At 44.4% G+C, this 19,439-nt stretch overlaps 1 protein-coding gene across 2 annotated transcripts in view; it reads left to right on the top strand.

The window, feature by feature from the left end:
• Nucleotides 1–19,439, top strand: part of CDR2 (cerebellar degeneration related protein 2) — a 39,158-nt gene that overhangs the window by 8,568 nt on the left and 11,151 nt on the right. The window contains exons 2-3 of one of the 2 annotated variants that reach the window (XM_068246801.1): nt 3,917–4,034; nt 8,202–8,314. In XM_068246801.1, coding sequence (XP_068102902.1) covers nt 3,917–4,034; nt 8,202–8,314 — 231 coding nt within the window. The remainder of the gene's footprint in view (nt 1–3,916; nt 4,035–8,201; nt 8,315–19,439) is intronic. The other variant, XM_068246802.1, reaches the window with a different exon arrangement.

The raw sequence follows: 19,439 nt of genomic DNA, 5'->3' as shown, positions 1-19,439 counted from the left end.
AAAAGACTGCTGTTGAGCGTGTGTATGGGGCTTCAGTCAGGGGTTTTATCAGGGCTGATAACAAGCAGGCTGAGCAGTGAAGGATGAAACAGAAAGCAGAGTGGGTGTTTTCTGTAATGTTCCCACTGATATGTATGTAGAGATATAGAGATCTAGAGCTTCGTCTCTGGTTCACTTTAGAGTTACGATGCAACAATACACGTTACAATGCGACGCTAACGTTGCACTGTGAACATCCCATAGGCTTAGTATTGCAGTACAGTAAGCTGCGTTATAAGAGTTTATAACGCAGCTCCGCAACGTCCCACTGTGAATGAGGCCTGAGGCTTACTTTAGCACAATTTCACCAAAACTTTTATTTTAGTTTTGGATGGCTTAGCAAATGGTTGAGACAGCCCTTCACCACCCTAGGTAGTGATAGCCTGGCCTTGTTGTCACTGGGCTGATGAGGAAAACTTGCCAACAGGGACACTACATTAGTAAGAATTATTATTATTATTTTTTTTTTTTTTAGCTTTAAAGTGGTTTGTAAGAAGATGATTCTGCATGCAGTAAGCTCATGCTAGCTGGTGGTTAGTGTGATTTAAAATTGTTATTACTGGAAGACTGTCATAGCTTTCACCTCTTGCTAGCAGACCTATCTGTAAGTAAGTTTGCTGGGTGTAATGTGGCCTGTCTGCAGTGCTGATTCACATGCCACATATTCAGTTGTCACAGACAGTCGGGAAATGAAGCAATCTGCTGCGCACATTCTTCTGTTGTCCCCAGAAGGTAGAGATGTGTGCACAATTGGCTGATGTCTTACCACAGCAGTAACGCCTCACCCTGTGAGCAACGTAATCTCCAGAGATGCTCTACTACGTCCAAATAACAGAAACTAAAGGAGAACATTAACTCACTCTTAATAGGTGTGTAAATGTCATTTAAATCCCTAGTTAACCCTCTCATATTAATGCATATAATAGTAAATTATCATTCATTTGCAATGCGTGTGTGTGTGTGTGTGTGTGTACTGCACATTTGTTTGCATTAACTATATTTTAAAGTAACCCTGAACTGGAGCTCCTTAAGCCCTATCAACAATGGCCTTTAAACTGAGCGTGCCCGCACTATAGCTTGTGCCTGCGCAAGAGGGCGAGCGGTGGCTCTGTGCTACTGCACATGCGTGAGCTGTTTAGCACTAGAAAGGAGGTATGGAAAGGAACGAGGGAAGCTTCTGTAACATCAAGTAGAATGTGGTTGTTTTTACATTAAAGCCTCTTACACACTAGGACCGTCGCCCAACAAGGATCAGTACTTAAGCACTTGGGCGACAGTTCTGGGGCGAGTACATACAGATACCTTGCTAGTTTGCAGACTGATAATGGGGGTCTCTTGCTATTAGGGCTGTGGACACGATACAAAAATCATTCCACTCCGACTCCTCAGTTTTTGAAACCACAGACTCCGACTCCAGGTACCTAAAATGGCTCCGACTCCTTAGTCTTATTAGAACTAAGAATTTGGTACAAAAATCATCTGACTCCTCAGTTTCTGAAACCATCGACTCCAGGTACACCAAATTGCTCCAACTCTGACTCCACAGCCCTGCTTGCTATAGAGGTGGGGTGTAGGGCCAATGACAAACCGCACAACAGGACAGCATGGAGAGGTGAGGCATGAGAACCATGCCCTAGACCTGCATTCACCCAAGATGGTCCGCCTCGCTGATCGTTTGCTGATGCATCAAGGGCCACCGTACATGCACTGGATTATCAGCAGAGGTACCCCTAACCGGCCTCTTTGGCCAAGAACCATCTAATGTGTGCAAGCCAAGGTTTAACGTTTCTGGGGGTGAGACCAGTCCTGTGTGACTCCTTCACACTATACACATTTGCAAGCAAGCTCTCTTAAATTTGCATAGTGCATAGACTCTAATTGGGCCATTCAGACTTGTGTATTACATTTGACTGCGTTCAGTACTAATTATTTACTCTCTATATCTATCCATGCATGCATATTTTGTTTTTACGCACTGCATGCTGCATTTTTAGCCAAAAACAAGTATGCCATAGAAGCATAAGCATTTTTGCAATGTTAAAGTATGAAACATGCATTAGGGAATCTGATTTCACAGCATTAGGTCAGTATTTCCATAGAGTATGTTATTACATTTATTTTATTTTTTCTGCACTTAACTATTAGGCCAAGAACCTTCTAATAAAATAAACAGTATGCATCTTGTATAACACAACCCACGGTTGTGTGGCTACAATACACCTGCATATATGGCTTTTATCAAATCAAGCAGTCTTTTATGTACACATGATACAATTTTCTGTTAAATTTACCTGCCAGATTAATTTTTACCAACATGATCAATTATGCTAGGTACACACCATACAATTTTTCTGGCACTTCTGTTCACTTCTGTGTAAATCGATCAGAAAATTAATTGAATTTCAGATCAGACATGTTGGAATGGAAAAAAATCTATCTGGCAGGTAAATCTGCCAGAAAATTGTATGGTGTGTACTGTATCAGCTGGGCACACCAGGCTAAAGCACTTTACAAATGTTATTGTTTGAATAGCAGCCAATAGGTCATTTAGGATTGAACGTTTCCATTATGAAATAATATTCTTTGGCAAACCTCTAGTTATCTGGTAATTGGAAGAGCCTTTGCCTTTATATCTCACAGTACAAACAAGTCCACTATTTGTAGTGTAATTTACATATTGCACACTTTACAAGCCTGTGCTGTGAATGGAGCCCTCTGTACCACAGGGCAGCTGTGCTAATCTCAGGCTATTTAGTCATGGACTCCTCTCTAATTCTCACTGCAATGTGGAAAGCCTCTACTGATGCAGGATTTGACATCTTGGAATGCGAAATGCATTTTTAAATCCAGTATATAATTTATTCTAGGAATCTGAAAACTGCTGAGTGTACTGTGAAGGTTCCTGTGGTTCCACTTTGAGATCTTGCCAGTGAGGTTTGTGTGTAAAATTGCTAAATATAAGTATATATATATATATATATACTATCACTCCTTCACACTGCATGCAATATGCAATTGAGGGACAGCAGATTTTGAAAAAAAGATCTTGAAAACTATGAGCAGATTGTGTAGGCTAGCATGCGGATCAGATGTTTCTGACAAGTCAGATACTACTGACTAGAAAGATCAGCAGGACGGCCAGGCAACTGGTATTGTTAGAGGCCTGGTGCACACCAAAAACCGCTAGCAGATCCGCAAAACGCTAGAGGTTTTTGAAACGCTTTTTCTTATTTTTATGTTTCACCTAGCGTTTTTGGGTAGCGTTTTTTGTGTAGTAGATTTCCTATATTGTTACAGTAAAGCTGTTACTGAACAGCTTCTGTAACAAAAAATGCCTGCAAAACAGCTCTGAACTGGCGTTTTTCAGAGCGGTTTGCGTTTTTCCTATACTTTACATTGCAGGCAGAAACGCCTCCGAAATCCAAAAAATGCTACAGCCCGGGAGTATGCGTTTCTGCAAAACGCCTCCCGCTCTGGTGTGCACCAGCCGATTTGAAATACATTACCCACGCGTTTCCACAGCCGCAAGTGGCTGTAAAAATGCGACAAAACACGCTCGGTGTGCACCAGCTCTAAAAGTAAATATGCATAGGAGTTTCCATAGTGTACATTTTAAGAATGGCATGGGTAAATTTTGTGCAAGGTGAAGCTGAAAGGTGCCAAAAAAAATTAGAGACACTCCTTATTTGAAAGTTAACCAGTCCAACAGTGACGTCAAAACACAGAGTTGCTTATATAATGAACGCTCAGCTTCAAAGTTACCACAAAAGTTTAATGTCAAAATGGGTAAGATTTACCGTAAGTGACTGAACTGAAAGAGGGATGATCGTCTGTGAAAGAACAGCTGGTGCTAACATCTCTGAAACAACTTTTTTAGGAGTTTCTTCCCCCAACAATGTCTCGGGTGTTTAGAGAGTGGCAGTTGAGGAAAAAAAAAACTTCAAGCAATAAGGACTATTCTGTTCAAAAAGGCTGCAGAATGAGAGAGATTAAAGGTGAATAACCTGTATAGTCTGCAACAACACTACAAATTACAGCTGAATTAAATGCAGGTACATCACAAAGCATGACCCAACTTATGCTGGGAATACACTGTTCGTTTCTGCCGTGCGTTTCTCCTCTAGATCGTTTTTGCTGCGCGATTCTGCAGTAGATTTTTATCTTGCGCTCGTTTTTCTTATTTTTTTCCATTCACTTCTATCAGAAATCGAGCGGCGAAGGAGTCGAAAGGGAGATTGGACATGTCGGAAATTATCTATCGAACCATCTAATCGCCTAAAAAACGAACCATGTATTCCCAGCATTAGAGCTGCCATTATGTCAGCATGGGCCAACATTTCTAAGCAACGGTATCAGCATCTTGTTGAGTCCACGCCAAGAAGATTATTGGCTGTGATCAGAGCTAAAGTTGGACCAACTCATTAGAGGGTGTCTCTAATTTTTTTGGGCCACTCTGTGTATACTCCTGGAGTCCTGCCCTCGTTATCTGTTCCCCTACTAAATACCTACTTATCTCCCCACATAATTCAGGCTCAAGCTATTACCTGTACCCCAAATACTTCATTTTTATCGTAAAATAGTCAGTGAGCGACACTATATAACTGGAGGTGGCCAAATTAGCTGTCTCAGTCTCCATATCCCTCTCACCTCAGGTTTGTTTTAAAATGGGGGCCCTGAGGAGTAATGCCGTGTATTTGCACTATTGACTTTTTTTTTTTTTTTTATGTCAAAATTATTAGCATCTCACTGACTATTTCTTTGGTCAAGCAGCCTCTCTTGAAATTGCCTGTAGAAAATTAAAAGGATGTGCAGACTAACCACATTATTTTCCCTTGGCTAAAGCTAATTTGGCTGTGCTATGGTATTAGCAGTAACACACAACAGACACTCGCTCACTCACTCACACACACTTCTTTTCTCTCTCTTCATCCCACCAACCCCTTTTTTCTCTCTCTCTCGTTAAAAACGTAGTACGTCTTGGGATTAGTAGTAAAAAACAGTCCAAAGAGCTATTTTCTTTAGATCTGTTAACAGCTCATGGACACCTGTCATCTTTTGAAAGCATAAAAGGACATAGTTGTGTTATTTAGTTACTGGTAAACCCTGTGGTATTACAATATTTCAGTTAATACACAATGGAAATGTCAAAAGGAAATGCGGGCATTTAGCTGCAGTTATGGGTGGATAGTAATTTCTCTTAAAATTGCCATTATACACCCAGCCCTTCAGCTCCGGGCTGAATCTGAATACCGTGCCGTCATCTTACACACAGTGGAACAAAGTACACAGAGCTGATTAGTGACTGTGACATGTATTCATCATTAGTGACTATGACGTGTATTCACACTCTGCAAAGATTACACTCAAGACAGATGCCAGCTGCTCATCTCAAGCCCCCAGAAAAGTGCAATGTCCACATGCTGCTCGGTATGACCAGCAGTGGCGTGGATGCAGATGGGTACTTCAAGGGGCTCCTGAGAAGTGCAGCACTTGACTACAGGTTTAGTTCTTTTTATCTAAACTGAGAAACTGCTTTTATGAATATCTGCACATTTTCCATTGCAGATTTGTTCCTATACAACATACACCCAAGTAGATTCAGATTTATTGGAAAAAAAAAACTTGAGGTAATGTAGTAAAACTCATTGGTGCAGGCAGTAGAGGCATCCTGGCTAAGCTTTTGGCGTAGTTATGGAGAGTCACTGCAAGGACTACTACATGCTTCTGTTGCAGAGCTGTAACATCCACAAGTCAAACCTGGGCAGTTCCCTAGGGTCTGGAGAAAGCCTAGGGGCCTGCTAGAAACCAGTCCCCAGGAGCTGAGGGACCCTGAGTGCAGCAGTCTACCCATTGGGGCCCACTAGAGTGTTTCCTGTGGTGCTTTCCAATCACTGGCATTCGGCAAAGTGCTGCAAGAGTGAAACCCTATGCAGTTCTGGGAAGTGCATTTAAAATTGTTACTCTGCAATTTGGAAATCCTGAGCGGTTTCCACAATGGCGAAGCTGCTCCACAGAGGGCTCTGGGCCTTCATGAGGCTGTGATAATCGGGCTGACAACTGTTTGTGTAAGGGCAGATAATGAAGAATTCCCAGTGATAAGTGTAATTATACTGGCTCATAGCTCTCTATGTAATTTCCTACCTGTGTTTATTTAAATAAAACGCCTTTTTACAAACACCTGGGGCCATATGCAACTCAATTTTTCTCCTAGGTGATATTTTCACACCTTATTGATGAAATGCCTTTCAAGCCACGAGCAAGCAAGAAAATCCTCAGACTAATTTGGCAGTACTATTTCAGCTAAACCCCCCCCCCCCCCCCCGGTGGGCCCCGGTGTTGGTTTAGTTCTATTGATTTAATATAATAATCACCACCCCTTTGATACCAGATACCCCATGAAGTATCCCCTCTTTGGGAATACCCTGTGATTGTCTATTCATATTAAACACATGGCCAATTATGCCAAGTAGCCCTAACGCAATGCTCTCTCCAGAAATTTTTTCCAGCCGGGTGGCATGAAAAAGTAGCCGGGTGGGGCAAGATGAGAGAATGCAGGGCCGGAGCTTCTCTGCACAACTCTGCTTACAGCATAGGAGGAGGTTAGCCGAGGACAGCTGAGTGCTCACCAAAACTAGCCGGGTGCAGCACCCGGCTAAAAGAGGTGTGTGTGTGTGTGTGTGTGTGTGTGTGTGTTTAAAAAAAAAAAAAAAAAAAAAAAAACACAATCTGAGGCACCACTCAGGGTGGCTTTTGCAATAAATGGTATATCGCTCAATGTTTACTAGGTGTTTGGAATTTTTCTGCATAGTATGTAAGTTTTTCTGTTGATTTATCTTTATTCAGCCTTGTTACTGTATCTCCATGTTGTAACATGTCTTGGGTTTCTGTCACTATCTGAAGAGATTTCACATCAAATAAAAGAAATTTCAGTTTCTCAGACCTAGCTTATAACTTGGGGCTATTTCAGTGAACAGCTGACAGCAGTACACTTAACAGTGGCATAACTAAGTAGCTGTGGGCCCCAATGCACGTTTTACAATGGGGCCCCCAAGCACTCTATACATAACCATTGATACAGGGCACCAAAACCTGCCAATGGCAACTACAGTGTCAGAGGTGCAAGAAGGGGATGGGGAACAGTTTGTTAATGATTACCACTATTCAAACTATCTATAGAAGTGATTATTATGAGCACCGGACCAATAGAGAGCTAATACTGTAGTTGAGTGAGGGCCCTACGGGGCCTTTCTGGCCCAAGGGCCCTGAGACTGCTACTCCCCTGGGATCCTTTCTCACTGAATTCATCTTATTGCATTGCAATGGACTATATCACTGAAGTGCGAAGCAATTATATTCCTATGGTACAATCACATTGGGTGCAGTGTGGTGGGCCCATTGGGTGTAACGCACAGCATGCTGTGCATTTACAGTGGTGGTGAAGCATACTTTTATTGTACTATATGGTTGCACCCTTGCGTTGGTATCGCAAGGTCAATTCAAATCCAAAGACTAGACAGATATATACAGTATATCTTTTGTGATTGCACTGCAGGAATATGACAGTCAGCAGAAATATAAAGGTTGTTTTGCGTCTCACATAACTATCAATGTCCATATGGTGTAATCTCAGATCCCTGGCGACTCTTACAAGGGTAACGATCTGCAACATAAACACTGTGGATACAGAAACCCCACCCACCAATGCTGCACCATGAAAGGCTGTGTGCCACTTCAGACAAACTGATCTCTCCATGCCAAGTGTGGGGTAGTTACAGGGCTATGAAGTCCGTACAAAAATCATCCGACGCCTCACTTTATGAAACCTCCGACTCCAGGTACCCAAAATTGCTCCGACTCCACAGCCTTGCATATAAATAGTTTCACACTCCCTTACCCTCACACTCAGGGTTAACTGTCCTGTCTACTAATTGAAGAATTCGCCAGGGCTTATTGTTGATGAGTTTGGGAATTGGTGTTGGTAACTTTTGAAGGTAAAAATTTTAAATCTAGTAAATGGATATTCCTGTAAAATGTCCAGTCTGGTGACTCTTCATAGAATTCTCCTCGTTTAGTGAAGCTTTGGACTAGTAGCTTGTTTGATGTACTCTCTCATACTGTTTTGTTTATGGTTTCTGACAGCTCTAAAATCTGCTTATTCGTAGATCTGCAGCTTGCTGCCGAGCTGGGAAAGACATTACTGGACCGCAATACTGAACTGGAGGAATCTCTGCAGCAGATGTACTCCACCAATCAGGAGCAGATCCAGGAAATAGAGGTAAGAGGGGCTTCCTGAAGCATGTTAGAGGAGCTGCAGCCATATTATCTAAGGAAAAAACCCCCACATATATAAGAAGATAAATACTTGCTCTACTTACGTAACATATGTATTGCACTGTCCACGTTTTGATTTTAGTGATTTTTCTACAGTAAAAAAAAGAGAAAATCCTTCTTAGCATTTCCCATTTTAAGTGTGACTATTTTGAAGTCAATCCATATGTAATGTCCTCTTATGGTGACCATACACGATACAATAAAAACATTAGATTTTCCCATTTATTTGATCTAAATGATCGAATGAAAGTTGAAAATCAAGAAATTTGATCCATTATACAGTTTTTGTGTTTTTGTTTTGTTTTTTGAAAAAAATCTGATCGGACATGCTGGAAAATCTTTATAGTCACCTAACGGAATAATCAAACTAAACTATCTAATTGAAAAAAAAAATTGTACCATGTATGGGCACCTTTCCTCTGCCTGATTGTGTATGCACTGCCGCCCTTCACTATAGAAAGTGCATTGTCTCAGTATGAGAAATATTGGCCATTCGGAGAAGAACAGAGGTGTGGGAGGGGAAAACAGGAGGGACAGAGGCTTCAGCCAATCGGCATTAGTTAATTCTGAGGGGAAATGGAGTAGCAAAAAAAAGACAACCCAGCATGCCCTGCAACTTCCTTTTTGTGTGTACCAAATAAGAGTCAGGTAAACTGGGCAATGATAGTTTATCAACAAGAAAAGTACCGTATATACTCGCATAAAAGCCGAATTTTTGAGCACAAAAAATGTGCTCAAAAGTCCCCCCCTCGGCTTATATGCGAGTCAGCTGTGTGAGGCTGTATCACCCTCCCTCCAACGAGTGCCCCCTTTGCAATATGCTGCCTGGAGAATACCGGAGATTACCGGGAACTGCTATTTCCAACATGAAAGTGTCGGTCTCCTGCCAGCGGGTCCCAGCTACTTGCAGTTTGGTAGTGACGTCAGCGCCGGAGTTCCCTCATCAGCATGGTGTCCATCTCCCTAACCATGCCTGCAGAAATGTCCGTGGGTACTTGTGCAGGATCGCTCCACTCATTAGTGCCATTGTGCAGCAGTGACGTCAGCGCCGGGGTTCCCTCATCAGCATGGTGTCCATCTCCCTGCCATGCCTGCAGAAATGTCCGTGGCTACTTGTGCGGGATCGCTCCGCTCATTAGTGCCATTGTGCAGCAGTGACGTCACGCCGGGGTTCCCTCATCAGCCTTGGTTTACGCGCTTGTGTCTCATCTTTATGTCTCATCTTTATGATGCCATCTAGAGGCATCTTGAGACACAGCAAGAGCATCACATAGGCTGATGAGGGAATCCCGGCACTGACGTCACTACTGTACAACGGCACTACAGATCGGAGTGCAAGTAGCTGGGGACATTACTGAAGGCTTGGACCCGCTGGCGGAGCGATCCTGCACTAGTAGCCAGCGACATTTCTGCAGGCATGGAGGGGAGATGGACAGCTTAATGAGGGAACCCCGGCACTGATGTCACTGTATGGATCGGAGCCATCCTCCACAAGTAGCTGGCATGGTGAGGAGATGGCCACCTTCATGCAGGCCACAGCACTTGATCTCCTGGGCACATGCTGGGATGCATCTGGCTAAGGAGTAGCCAAAGACATTTCTGCAGGCACAGATCATCTGGCGGGAAGACCAACACCTTCATGCAGGGAACAGCAGTTTCAGGTAATCTCCTGGGCACATTTGGGGCACATCTAGCTAAGGAGGGGAAATGCTTGATACAAGGAGGGCACAGCTGGGTACAGGGGATGTCTAACACAGATGGCACAGCTGGCTATGGGAGGGATTCTTTATACAGGGGTCACATCTGGTGCTGGGGAACTGTCTAATACAGGGCGCAAATCTGGCTTATACTAAGTAAGGGGGATGCCCGATACTAAAGGCACGTCTGGCTACTTATACTATGGAGGGAGCTATACTGGGGAGTGGGCGATGGTGGTGGTGGGGGGCTTATATGCGAGACAGTCACTTTTTCCTGCTTTTTGGGGGGAAAGTGGGTACCTCGGCTTATATGCGGGTCGGCTTATATGCGAGTATATACGGTAATAGTGATTTTTACATTTTGGATTGCTTGATTAGCATCCTTATTACTTGTTTACCAGATAAAAATAAAGAATTGATTTTTGATTTTATGACCGACAGTTTTTAAAGAGGAACTGTAGTGCAAATAACATCATGAATAAAATTTGATTTTTTTTGATATATTTTTATTTTTTTGTAACTGTTACGTTTCTAAATTATTTAGCCTATTGTAAAACATTTTCCCTCCCTGATTTTTAAATTCAGAAATTTATCACAGGAGGCAACATCTATAGTACTGGCAGGTGATCTCTGATATGCTTGTTTCTGAGCATTCCAAAGCCAGTGCAAAATAAACATGGTCTCCCTGAATGCTCTGGGGTGATAATTCCACATATCTAATCAGCCTAGGTCAAGCATCAGTGGGAGGGCAAGGTTACATACAATATACAGAAAATTCCCTGTTAGCTGGAACTCGGGCAATCGGAAGTCTCAACTAACCGGCATGCCTGAGGTGAGAATGCGGACAGTGCTTTGGGGGGGGGGGGGGGGGGGTTTGCAGGGCATAAAATACATACTGAGCCTCCGGGCTGCGTCGTCTGTCTATCCTGTAGCTCCTAGCACCTTTCCTGTGTCCGTGCACGGCTCCCGGCATGTCATGTGACATTGAAAGCCAATAGGAGCTAGGGGATGGATAGAAGATGCTGCCTGGAGTCTCAGTATTTTATAGGGGTTGTGCTTTTTCACCCAGTTGCTCAAGCAACCGGCAAGCACGTGTATCTGGTATCAGGTGATTCCTGCCAGTGCCGGATTCTGGGAGCCTTGCTGTAGATAGCTATAGGAAATAGGAATTACCATAAAAGTGGGTATCATGAATAATTAACTGCATTCTACTACGTTACAATGCTTCTTGAAGGTGTCCATGTAATAATAGATGGGCACCCAATGGGTCCCAAAAAAATAGATCCCTCTCATATCCGAGAGGGATCTAATTCTAAAAAACACGCTCCACATAAATATTTTACTAGATTTCAGCATTTATTGAACTGCAGTGTTGCCCTGCTCGATGCAATCCTAGGAGCGAGCAATCCGCATTTTGTACAGCCACATTGTGCACAGATATCTAATGCCTGCGGGTTTTGTGTTGCTCCTTAGCATCCATAACTTCCTCCGCATGCAATGTCTCAACTTCTTTTAGGTGACAATTTGTAGTTCAGATTTGGAGCCTACATTTGCTAGCTGGGTAATCCCACTACCACAGCCGCACTTTAAAGCCTACCTTCAGGCACAGATCTAAAATGACTAGCCTATAGCTTAGTATTTGGACTGGTAAAATGTTACGTTTTTGTATGAAATGAGGCTCATGCTGCCACTAAAGAGCTTGACTTTTAATTACATGACCTAGGTAAGGACTTTTCAGTGGGTGTGGCTGATGCTTCTTGGATCGCATCATCCTGCCTTTCAGACTGCAAGGGGTACAAAATAAATTCCTTTGTGAGCAGACTGCAGCCTATGTGTCAGTCTGTGATGCAGGAAGTGCCAGTACAGTATCTAATGCTGGGAATACACGGTTCGTTTTTGCCTTCGTTTAAACCTTCGATTCGTTCGGTAAACGAATCGAGTGTTGAAAACGTATGTGAAAACAGTCATAATCTCATTATAGTTTTGATTAATAGACCCCAAAAACGAACGACTAGTGATCAAACATGTTTGATATTATCTCTCTTTATCCATCTAATCGAGCCATTGGTAGGCTTGATGGCTGTTCAGATCGATTATATATTCGTTTATGCTAGTCCGTCCCTGTAAAAAGGGATTTTCGTTTCTTTGCAGCCTTCGATCATTGGAAAAACGAAACCATCAGAATCGGAAAAAAAAAACGAAACCGTGGGTGGTGATATTAACCGTATGACCGATTATTTCGGGATCGAAAAGGACAAAAGGCACAATCGAAACGAAGGTTTAAACGAAGGCAAAAACGAACCGTGTATTCCCAGCATTAGACTTCCGACTGTAAAAGTCATTAATTTAACATGAGCTAATTAATGAGTTTCTGTAGACCAAATCAAGCTTTGCGATGGAAAGCCTGTCCATGTCTAGAAAGACATTTGTTCTGGGAGTTGGGTTTTAACATTCTGTAAATCGCAAACTTATTGGTAATAGCAGAATGGTCAAGAGACCACCATTTCCAGCCTCAGGTTTTTGTTGTGTGTGTGAAAGTGCCACATCTGGCTAATGGATGCGAGTTTAGCCTGGTCAGTGCCCTTGCTGGTTCTCTCATCCTAAACAATGTGAGCGGTCTGTCCCTCCTGTCTGCTCAATAAGAAGGGTTAATCTGCATTGGGTCATAGCGACCTGCTCCATACTAATCCACACTTCATGAAATCCTCCTGGTATGAATCTGCTGTGGATAAAGACGCTGAAGGCCTTTTCAGGCTAATGCTGTCCAAGTATTTGCACACCATGAGACAGTTGGCTGTAAAAGTGGCCATGAGGTACAGCAGTGCCCTCATAAACCTAACAGTACGCACAAACCTCAGCACTGTCAGAGTAACTGGCCTGCAGAACAACATGACTAGATAGTTTATAATAAAAACTTCCTCGCCTGATAGATAGTGTGTTTACAATGAATAGAGCAGGGGCATTTCTGGGATAAGTAGAGTAGAAGCTGCCTCCTATATTTTCCTACAGCCCTTCAGATGGTATACTGGTACCTGCATATGGCTACATACTGGTGTGTGAAACAAAACGTGTAGCATCTCACATGGTGCAAAATATAGCACTGGTGATTAGATTTGTGTTCAGTGTCTATTTAAAGTCATACTCCATCTTCTTCACTTCAAGCATTGTGGGTGGAGAACTGCTGATAATTTATTTCTTTACCCTGGGCATTTATTAAGACACCTGAAGTGAGAGGTGTATGGACGCTGTCTTATTTATTTCCTTTTAAATAATACCAGTTGCCAGGCAGTCCTGTTGATCTCGTTGGCTGCAGTGATGTCTGAATCACAAACCTGAAATAAGCATGCGGCTAATCCAGTCAGACACAGTCAGAAACCCCTGATCTGCATATGCTTGTTCACGGTCTATGGCTAAAAGTATTAGAGGCAGAGGATCAGGACAGTCAGCAATGGGCATTGTTTACAAGGAAATAAATATGTCAGCTTTCATATCTGTGTTAGGGCTAGTTCACACTTGATTTAAAAACGTATCCGTAGCTACGTTTTTTTGTCCCGGACGAAAAACGTAGCCACGGATACCAATGTTAAAAATAGGAACAGCACACACTCAAGTTAAAAACGTATCCGCGTGCGATCCGCGGAATACGTTTTTAAACCCGGAACGCTGAGTCCGGACTTGCAGCATTTTTCACGGACCCGTATACACGTACGGGTAGTGAAAATCAATGGGGAAACGGGCCTCCCTCTTCACTGACATTTTGGGACACTGGAAACGGATCAGTTTCCAGTGTCCCATGGTGAAGGAGGGGGCCGCCATGCTGAAGGGGGTAGCAGCCAGGACGGGGGGCTGCGGGCAAAGCGGCGGCCAGGGGGGGGTCACATCCCCCCCCCCCCCTTGCTCACCTGGGTGCCCCCCGTCCCCGCTCCCCCTCCAGCTCGCATATAATGTAATAATTTGTACCTAAGGAAGTTCGGCGAGCCGGGCACTTCCGCCCACACCGCTCGCCGTCACTTCCTGCGATGCCGCCCACTGAAATACAGAGGGCGACATTGCAGGAAGTGACGGCGAGCGGTGTGGGCGGAAGTGCCCGGCTCGCCGAACTTCATTAGGTACAAATTATTACATTATATGCGAGCTGGAGGGGGAGCGGGGACCGGGGGGCACCCAGGTGAGCAAGGGGGGGGGGATGTGACCCCCCCTGGCCGCCGCTTTGCCCGCAGCCCCCCGTCCTGGCTGCTACCCCCTCTAGCAAAAAAAAAAAACAAAAAACACGCAAGCGGATCCAAAACGTGTGCTGCAAAAAAAGGCAGCACGGATCCGTTTGCGTTCCGGGTTTTGAAAATCGGAGCCCGGACCGCGGATGCGTCCCGCACCCGGAGCTAGTGTGGCCCTAGCCTTATGGAGACTGCTGTGGAGGTCTGCATCTGTTACTGCAGGAGCTTGCTGATTTTGCTTACAGCTGCTATTGAGATGGGAGTGATTCCTAGCATATCCACAGGTATGCCTGTGTTATGTATAAGTTATTGAAGTAAAATATGAAAACTGTAGTGATGAAAGAGTTTTTTTTGAAATGGTCTTTTATCAAGCTTCCAGCTCTACAGCAAGTTTACCAGAACGTGTTTTTTGTTTACAATAATCAGTGTTTTGCCCATTTGTAAAATATTTCCTCTTCCCAGTTTACATTCTGAAATGTATCACAAGTGGCGACATCATCTTTATTCCTGTCAGGTGCATCCCTGTGTAAAGATTGTTTACTGATTTCTGAAGTCAGTAGAAAATTACTGTATATACTCGTATATAAGCCTACACACGTATAAACTGCGGTACCCACTTTTTTCACTTAGAAACCAGGAAAAATTGACTCGCGTATAAACCCCCTCCCCATAGCCAAATGTCCCCCAAGGACGATACAGCTGTGTCTCAAGATGCCACTAGATGGAGTCATAGATATGAGACACAGCAGTTGCCGCACAGGAAGAATCCCCGATAACTGAACAGCTGACAATGCTGCTTGCACGTTCTGCTTCACAAGCCAGGGGACACAGGTAGTCTTGAGCAGCCCACTCTGCACACCATGTTGCAGGGGATGGGGGCATGGACATAGCAGGAAGCCAGCTGGCAAGAGCAGGATCACTAGTGCATGATCCTTATGCTCATTTGCCAATAACAAAACCTGCTCCACCATCTGTTCTGCTACAGAGACTCCCATATCAGCAGAGGGGGTAATTTTTCAGCACTTTTTTTGTGCTTAAAAATTAGGCTTGTACGCGAGTGTACATAAGGTGTACATCTTCTCCCAGAATGCTCTGGGAGGAGAATTGCACACAGCCTATGCTAAACACCACTGAGAGGGTGAGAGGTACTATAAAGGTGGGTATTTTGAATTATTTACTGCATTCTACAGTGCCTCTTTCAGTAAATACTCTAGATTAACCTACAGTTAAAATCTTTCTCCTGACTGCTTACTAATTCAGATAGGAGTCTTGTCCGCCTTCAACATCCCCCACGCCCCCTTTCCTTCCCAAGTTATCTGTATAAAATTACAGTTGCCTCTTTCCTCCATGCCATTATATCCTGCAAAGGGGAAAGTAGCATTATTGCTTCTGGGAATTGTTGCAGCGGACTCAACAGTCATTCAGAGAGGAAGCATTGTCTCTTTACATGGCTCCCAACTGTCCCTCCCCTTTTTTTTTTTTTTTTTTAATTATTATATCACACACATACGCACGCACGCACGCACGCGCGTCCCTGTTTCAGGAGTTGAGAACAGACTTGAGTATATGTATTGTTCTTCTAAAATGTTTTAATTTTTACTTCAAACTTTACTCTCATCCTTTAAATTAATATCTCAGTCCTTTTTAAATTAATAATAAAAATCTTACTTTTAAATGTTTGTTCTTAAATAAAACGAATGATGATAGACAAGACCAGCATGGTCTGAATGGTAGAACAAATCTTTTGAATTCTCTGTGATATGCATGGTAAGGGGTGTGGTGGAGCGGGATTAGGGGTGTGTCTTAAAGGGCCCCTCTTCCTTAATTCAAAAAGTTGGGTGGTATGTCTTATCTGCCCTCCTCTCCTTGTATCCTACTGTAAAGAACAATGTTTAGCCCAGCCAGAGGAGCTGAGTGCTCATAAACCATTTTGATGTACCTGATATTTATAATTTCCCATTTTGCCTCAATGCCCTATTAGATTATTAAAACAGATCTCAGTAGTTATCTCAACCAGTGTTTCTCAACCTGGGGGTACATCAGCACCTGTTATGGGGCCCCCCAGGGGCTGCAGACGAAATGGGGGATCTTGCTACCCAGGAGAGAAGCGGCAGGCTGTGTCCACGGCAAGGGGCACAGTACCTTACACGGCCCCATTCCCGCGTGCACTTCTCTTGCCGGGCTCTCCTCCTCTCTCAGCGTTCTAGTCTTCTCGCTGCCTGGCCGCATCCTTTCTCCATCTTTACCTGGCGGCCTCTCATGGCGTCGGAGGTGCTGCCAGAAGTAACCATAGCGGGATGTGCGGTGAGAAGACCAGAGTACTGAGAGAGGAGGAGAGCCCGAAGAGAGGAGTCAGGAACGGGGCTATGTATGTGACTATACTGGGGCACCACCTGGCTATCTATACTGGAGCACCTATAGCTCGCTACCTACTCTGGAGGCACCTATACCTTGCTACCTACTCTGGAGGCACCTATGCCTTGCTACCTATACTGGGGGCACCTATGCCTTGCTACCTATACTGGAGGACCTATACCTGGCTAGGACAGGGGGACAAGGGCTGACACAGAGGGAGACATGAGGGGCACAAAAGAGGCATGGAGAAACAGAAGGGAGAAAAGCACAGGGAACTGAGGTGACACAGAGGGGGACAAAAGAGGCAAAGGGAGAACAGAGATTATACGGGGGAGATGGAGACAAAAGAGGCACAGGGAGAACAGAGGGGGACAAAAGCGAATGGATTCAGGTTAACAATGGACACAGTCCCCATTTCATTTGTTAACGGGGACTACCTGTATTTTGCTAGTAGCTGGCTCCAGCCACATTGTCATGGCCACACACCTACTTTTTCGCTGCTTCAATAGGGGGTACATGTGCTTAGGGGTGACCCACAAAGGGGTAAATGTGCTGAAAATGTTGAGAACCACTGATCTAAACAAACAGTATATCTGTCTTCTGTAGCCATAATATTTGTAATGCTAACTGCGATGTATTTGCAGGCCATCCGCCTGAAGGTTTGTCGCACAACCAGGGCATTGTTTTACTTTCTTTTCCCGCTCCATCATGTGCCGTGCCAAGAGGTCAGCATTCAAATGATGAAGGTTCTAGAGCTCTCTGATTCATTCACCCCTTCACCACAACGTGACTTTAACCACTTGCCGACCGCACGCTTATACCGTGCGTCGGCAAAGTGGCAGCTGCAGGACCAGCGACGCAGTACTGCGTCGCCAGCTGCAGGCTAATTGATCAGGAAGCAGCCGCTCGCGCGAGCGGCTGCTTCCTGTCAATTCACGGCGGGGGGCTCCGTGAATAGCCTGCGGGCCGCCGATGGCGGCTCGCAGGCTAAATGTAAACACAAGCGGAAATAATCCGCTTTGTTTACATTTGTACGGCGCTGCTGCGCAGCAGCGCCGTAAGGCAGATCGGCAATCAGCGGCCGGGGATCGCCGCCATGTGACAGGGGACGTCCTGTCACTGGCTGCACAGGACGGATAGCGTCCTGTGCAGCCTCGATCGCCGGGGGGGGGGCAGCAGGTAGGAGAGGGAGGGGGGAATTTCGCCGCGGAGGGGGGCTTTGAGGTGCCCCCCCCGCATCATCCAGCAGGCAGAAGAGATCAGACCCCCCCAGCACATCATCCCCATAGGGGGGAAAAAAGGGGGGCAATCTGATCTCTCTGCCTGCTACCTAATCTGTGCTGGGGGCTGCAGAGCCCACCCAGCACAGATCAGTAAAAACAGCGCTGGTCCTTAAGGGGGGTAAAGGGTGGGTCATCAAGTGGTTAATGCAATCTTCCTCACAAACCAACACAGCTTTTTTTTTTTTTTTTTTTTTTTTTTTTTGCAACATTCACTTTATTTGTAAAAATGTGCTGGCAATCCTATCAGCATTACAGAATGCTGTGGCTTCTGTCGGTGACCTTGCACAGGACCTAAAAAGAGAAACGCAGAGAGCCCAATATAGTGTAGTATGTATTGGATTTAATGGATAGTGTATGTAAGTAAACTGATACTCACAAACCAGGGTTAACCAGGCAACCACTGTAAATGCAGGTGGGGAGATTAAGACTTGTCTGCACTCAGGATTAAAAAGTCGCTCTCTGTAGATCGGACAGAAGGGGGTATATCACCCCTCCACCAGGGGTGGACAGAAGTATCGCAGGAATTGAACATAGGCGCCAACAGGATAAAATATGCTAAAAACTTTAAAATTGCTGAGGAGGCAGTGGTGGACTTAACTCCTCAAAGCAGACATGACTGTCAATTTTCAAAGGTTTCGATTTATTAATATACTGCAAAAAAACAGTTACAATGCGTTTTGCAGGTGTGGCCCAGCCTCATCAGGCAATAGGGGAATGGAGCATCAACAAGTGTCTATGTCTCAGCCTAGTGCCTCTGCACATCCCGTATTGGCTGATTTAGGTGGGGCCACGCCTGCAAAACGCATTGCAACTGTTTTTTGCAGTATATTAATAAATCGAAACCTTTGAAAATTGACAGTTTCATGTCTGCTGTGGAGGCAGTGGTGGGCTTACCTCCTCAAAAGTCCACCACTGCCTCCACAGCAAATTGTAATTTTTTTTATTTTCTTTTTTGGCATATTTTATCCTGTTGGCGCCTCTGTTCAATTCCTGCGATTGCATGGGACATTGCAGAATGCTGTGGCTTCTGTCAGTGACGTTGCATGGGACATATCAGCATTGCAGCATGCTGTGGCAGTGACATTGCATGGGACATATCAGCATTGCAGCATGCTGTGGCAGTGACATTGCATGGGACAAGGAAGGGTTATTCCTGAGCATCACAGCTTAGGATGAGATGGTGGAATGTGTAAGCTTGTCTGGGCACTGGGGACATATCCTGTAAGATACAAACAATGCAAGGCCTTCTTCATGACACTTTGTTCTCCTACTTAAAATCCTATTTCCGGATTATAAACGGCTTTACTTCCTCTGACAACACTGCTTTGTATGTTCTCTGCCTCTAAGGATTATTCTAGAAGAAAGTTGATATTCTGCTACCCTTTTTCATGGAATAGAAGCAGATTAAAAAGCTTGGAACATCCAGTTCAGCACAGTATTGATTTGCATTTCGTAGAATATTTTTAATCTGTGTATTTTTTTTATTTTTTATTATGTAATTTTACAAAGCAAGAAAAGAA

Source organism: Hyperolius riggenbachi, chromosome 7 (assembly GCF_040937935.1).
Source record: "Hyperolius riggenbachi isolate aHypRig1 chromosome 7, aHypRig1.pri, whole genome shotgun sequence".
Classification (NCBI taxonomy): domain Eukaryota; kingdom Metazoa; phylum Chordata; class Amphibia; order Anura; family Hyperoliidae; genus Hyperolius; species Hyperolius riggenbachi.
This window is presented reverse-complemented; position numbering and strand designations above follow the sequence as displayed.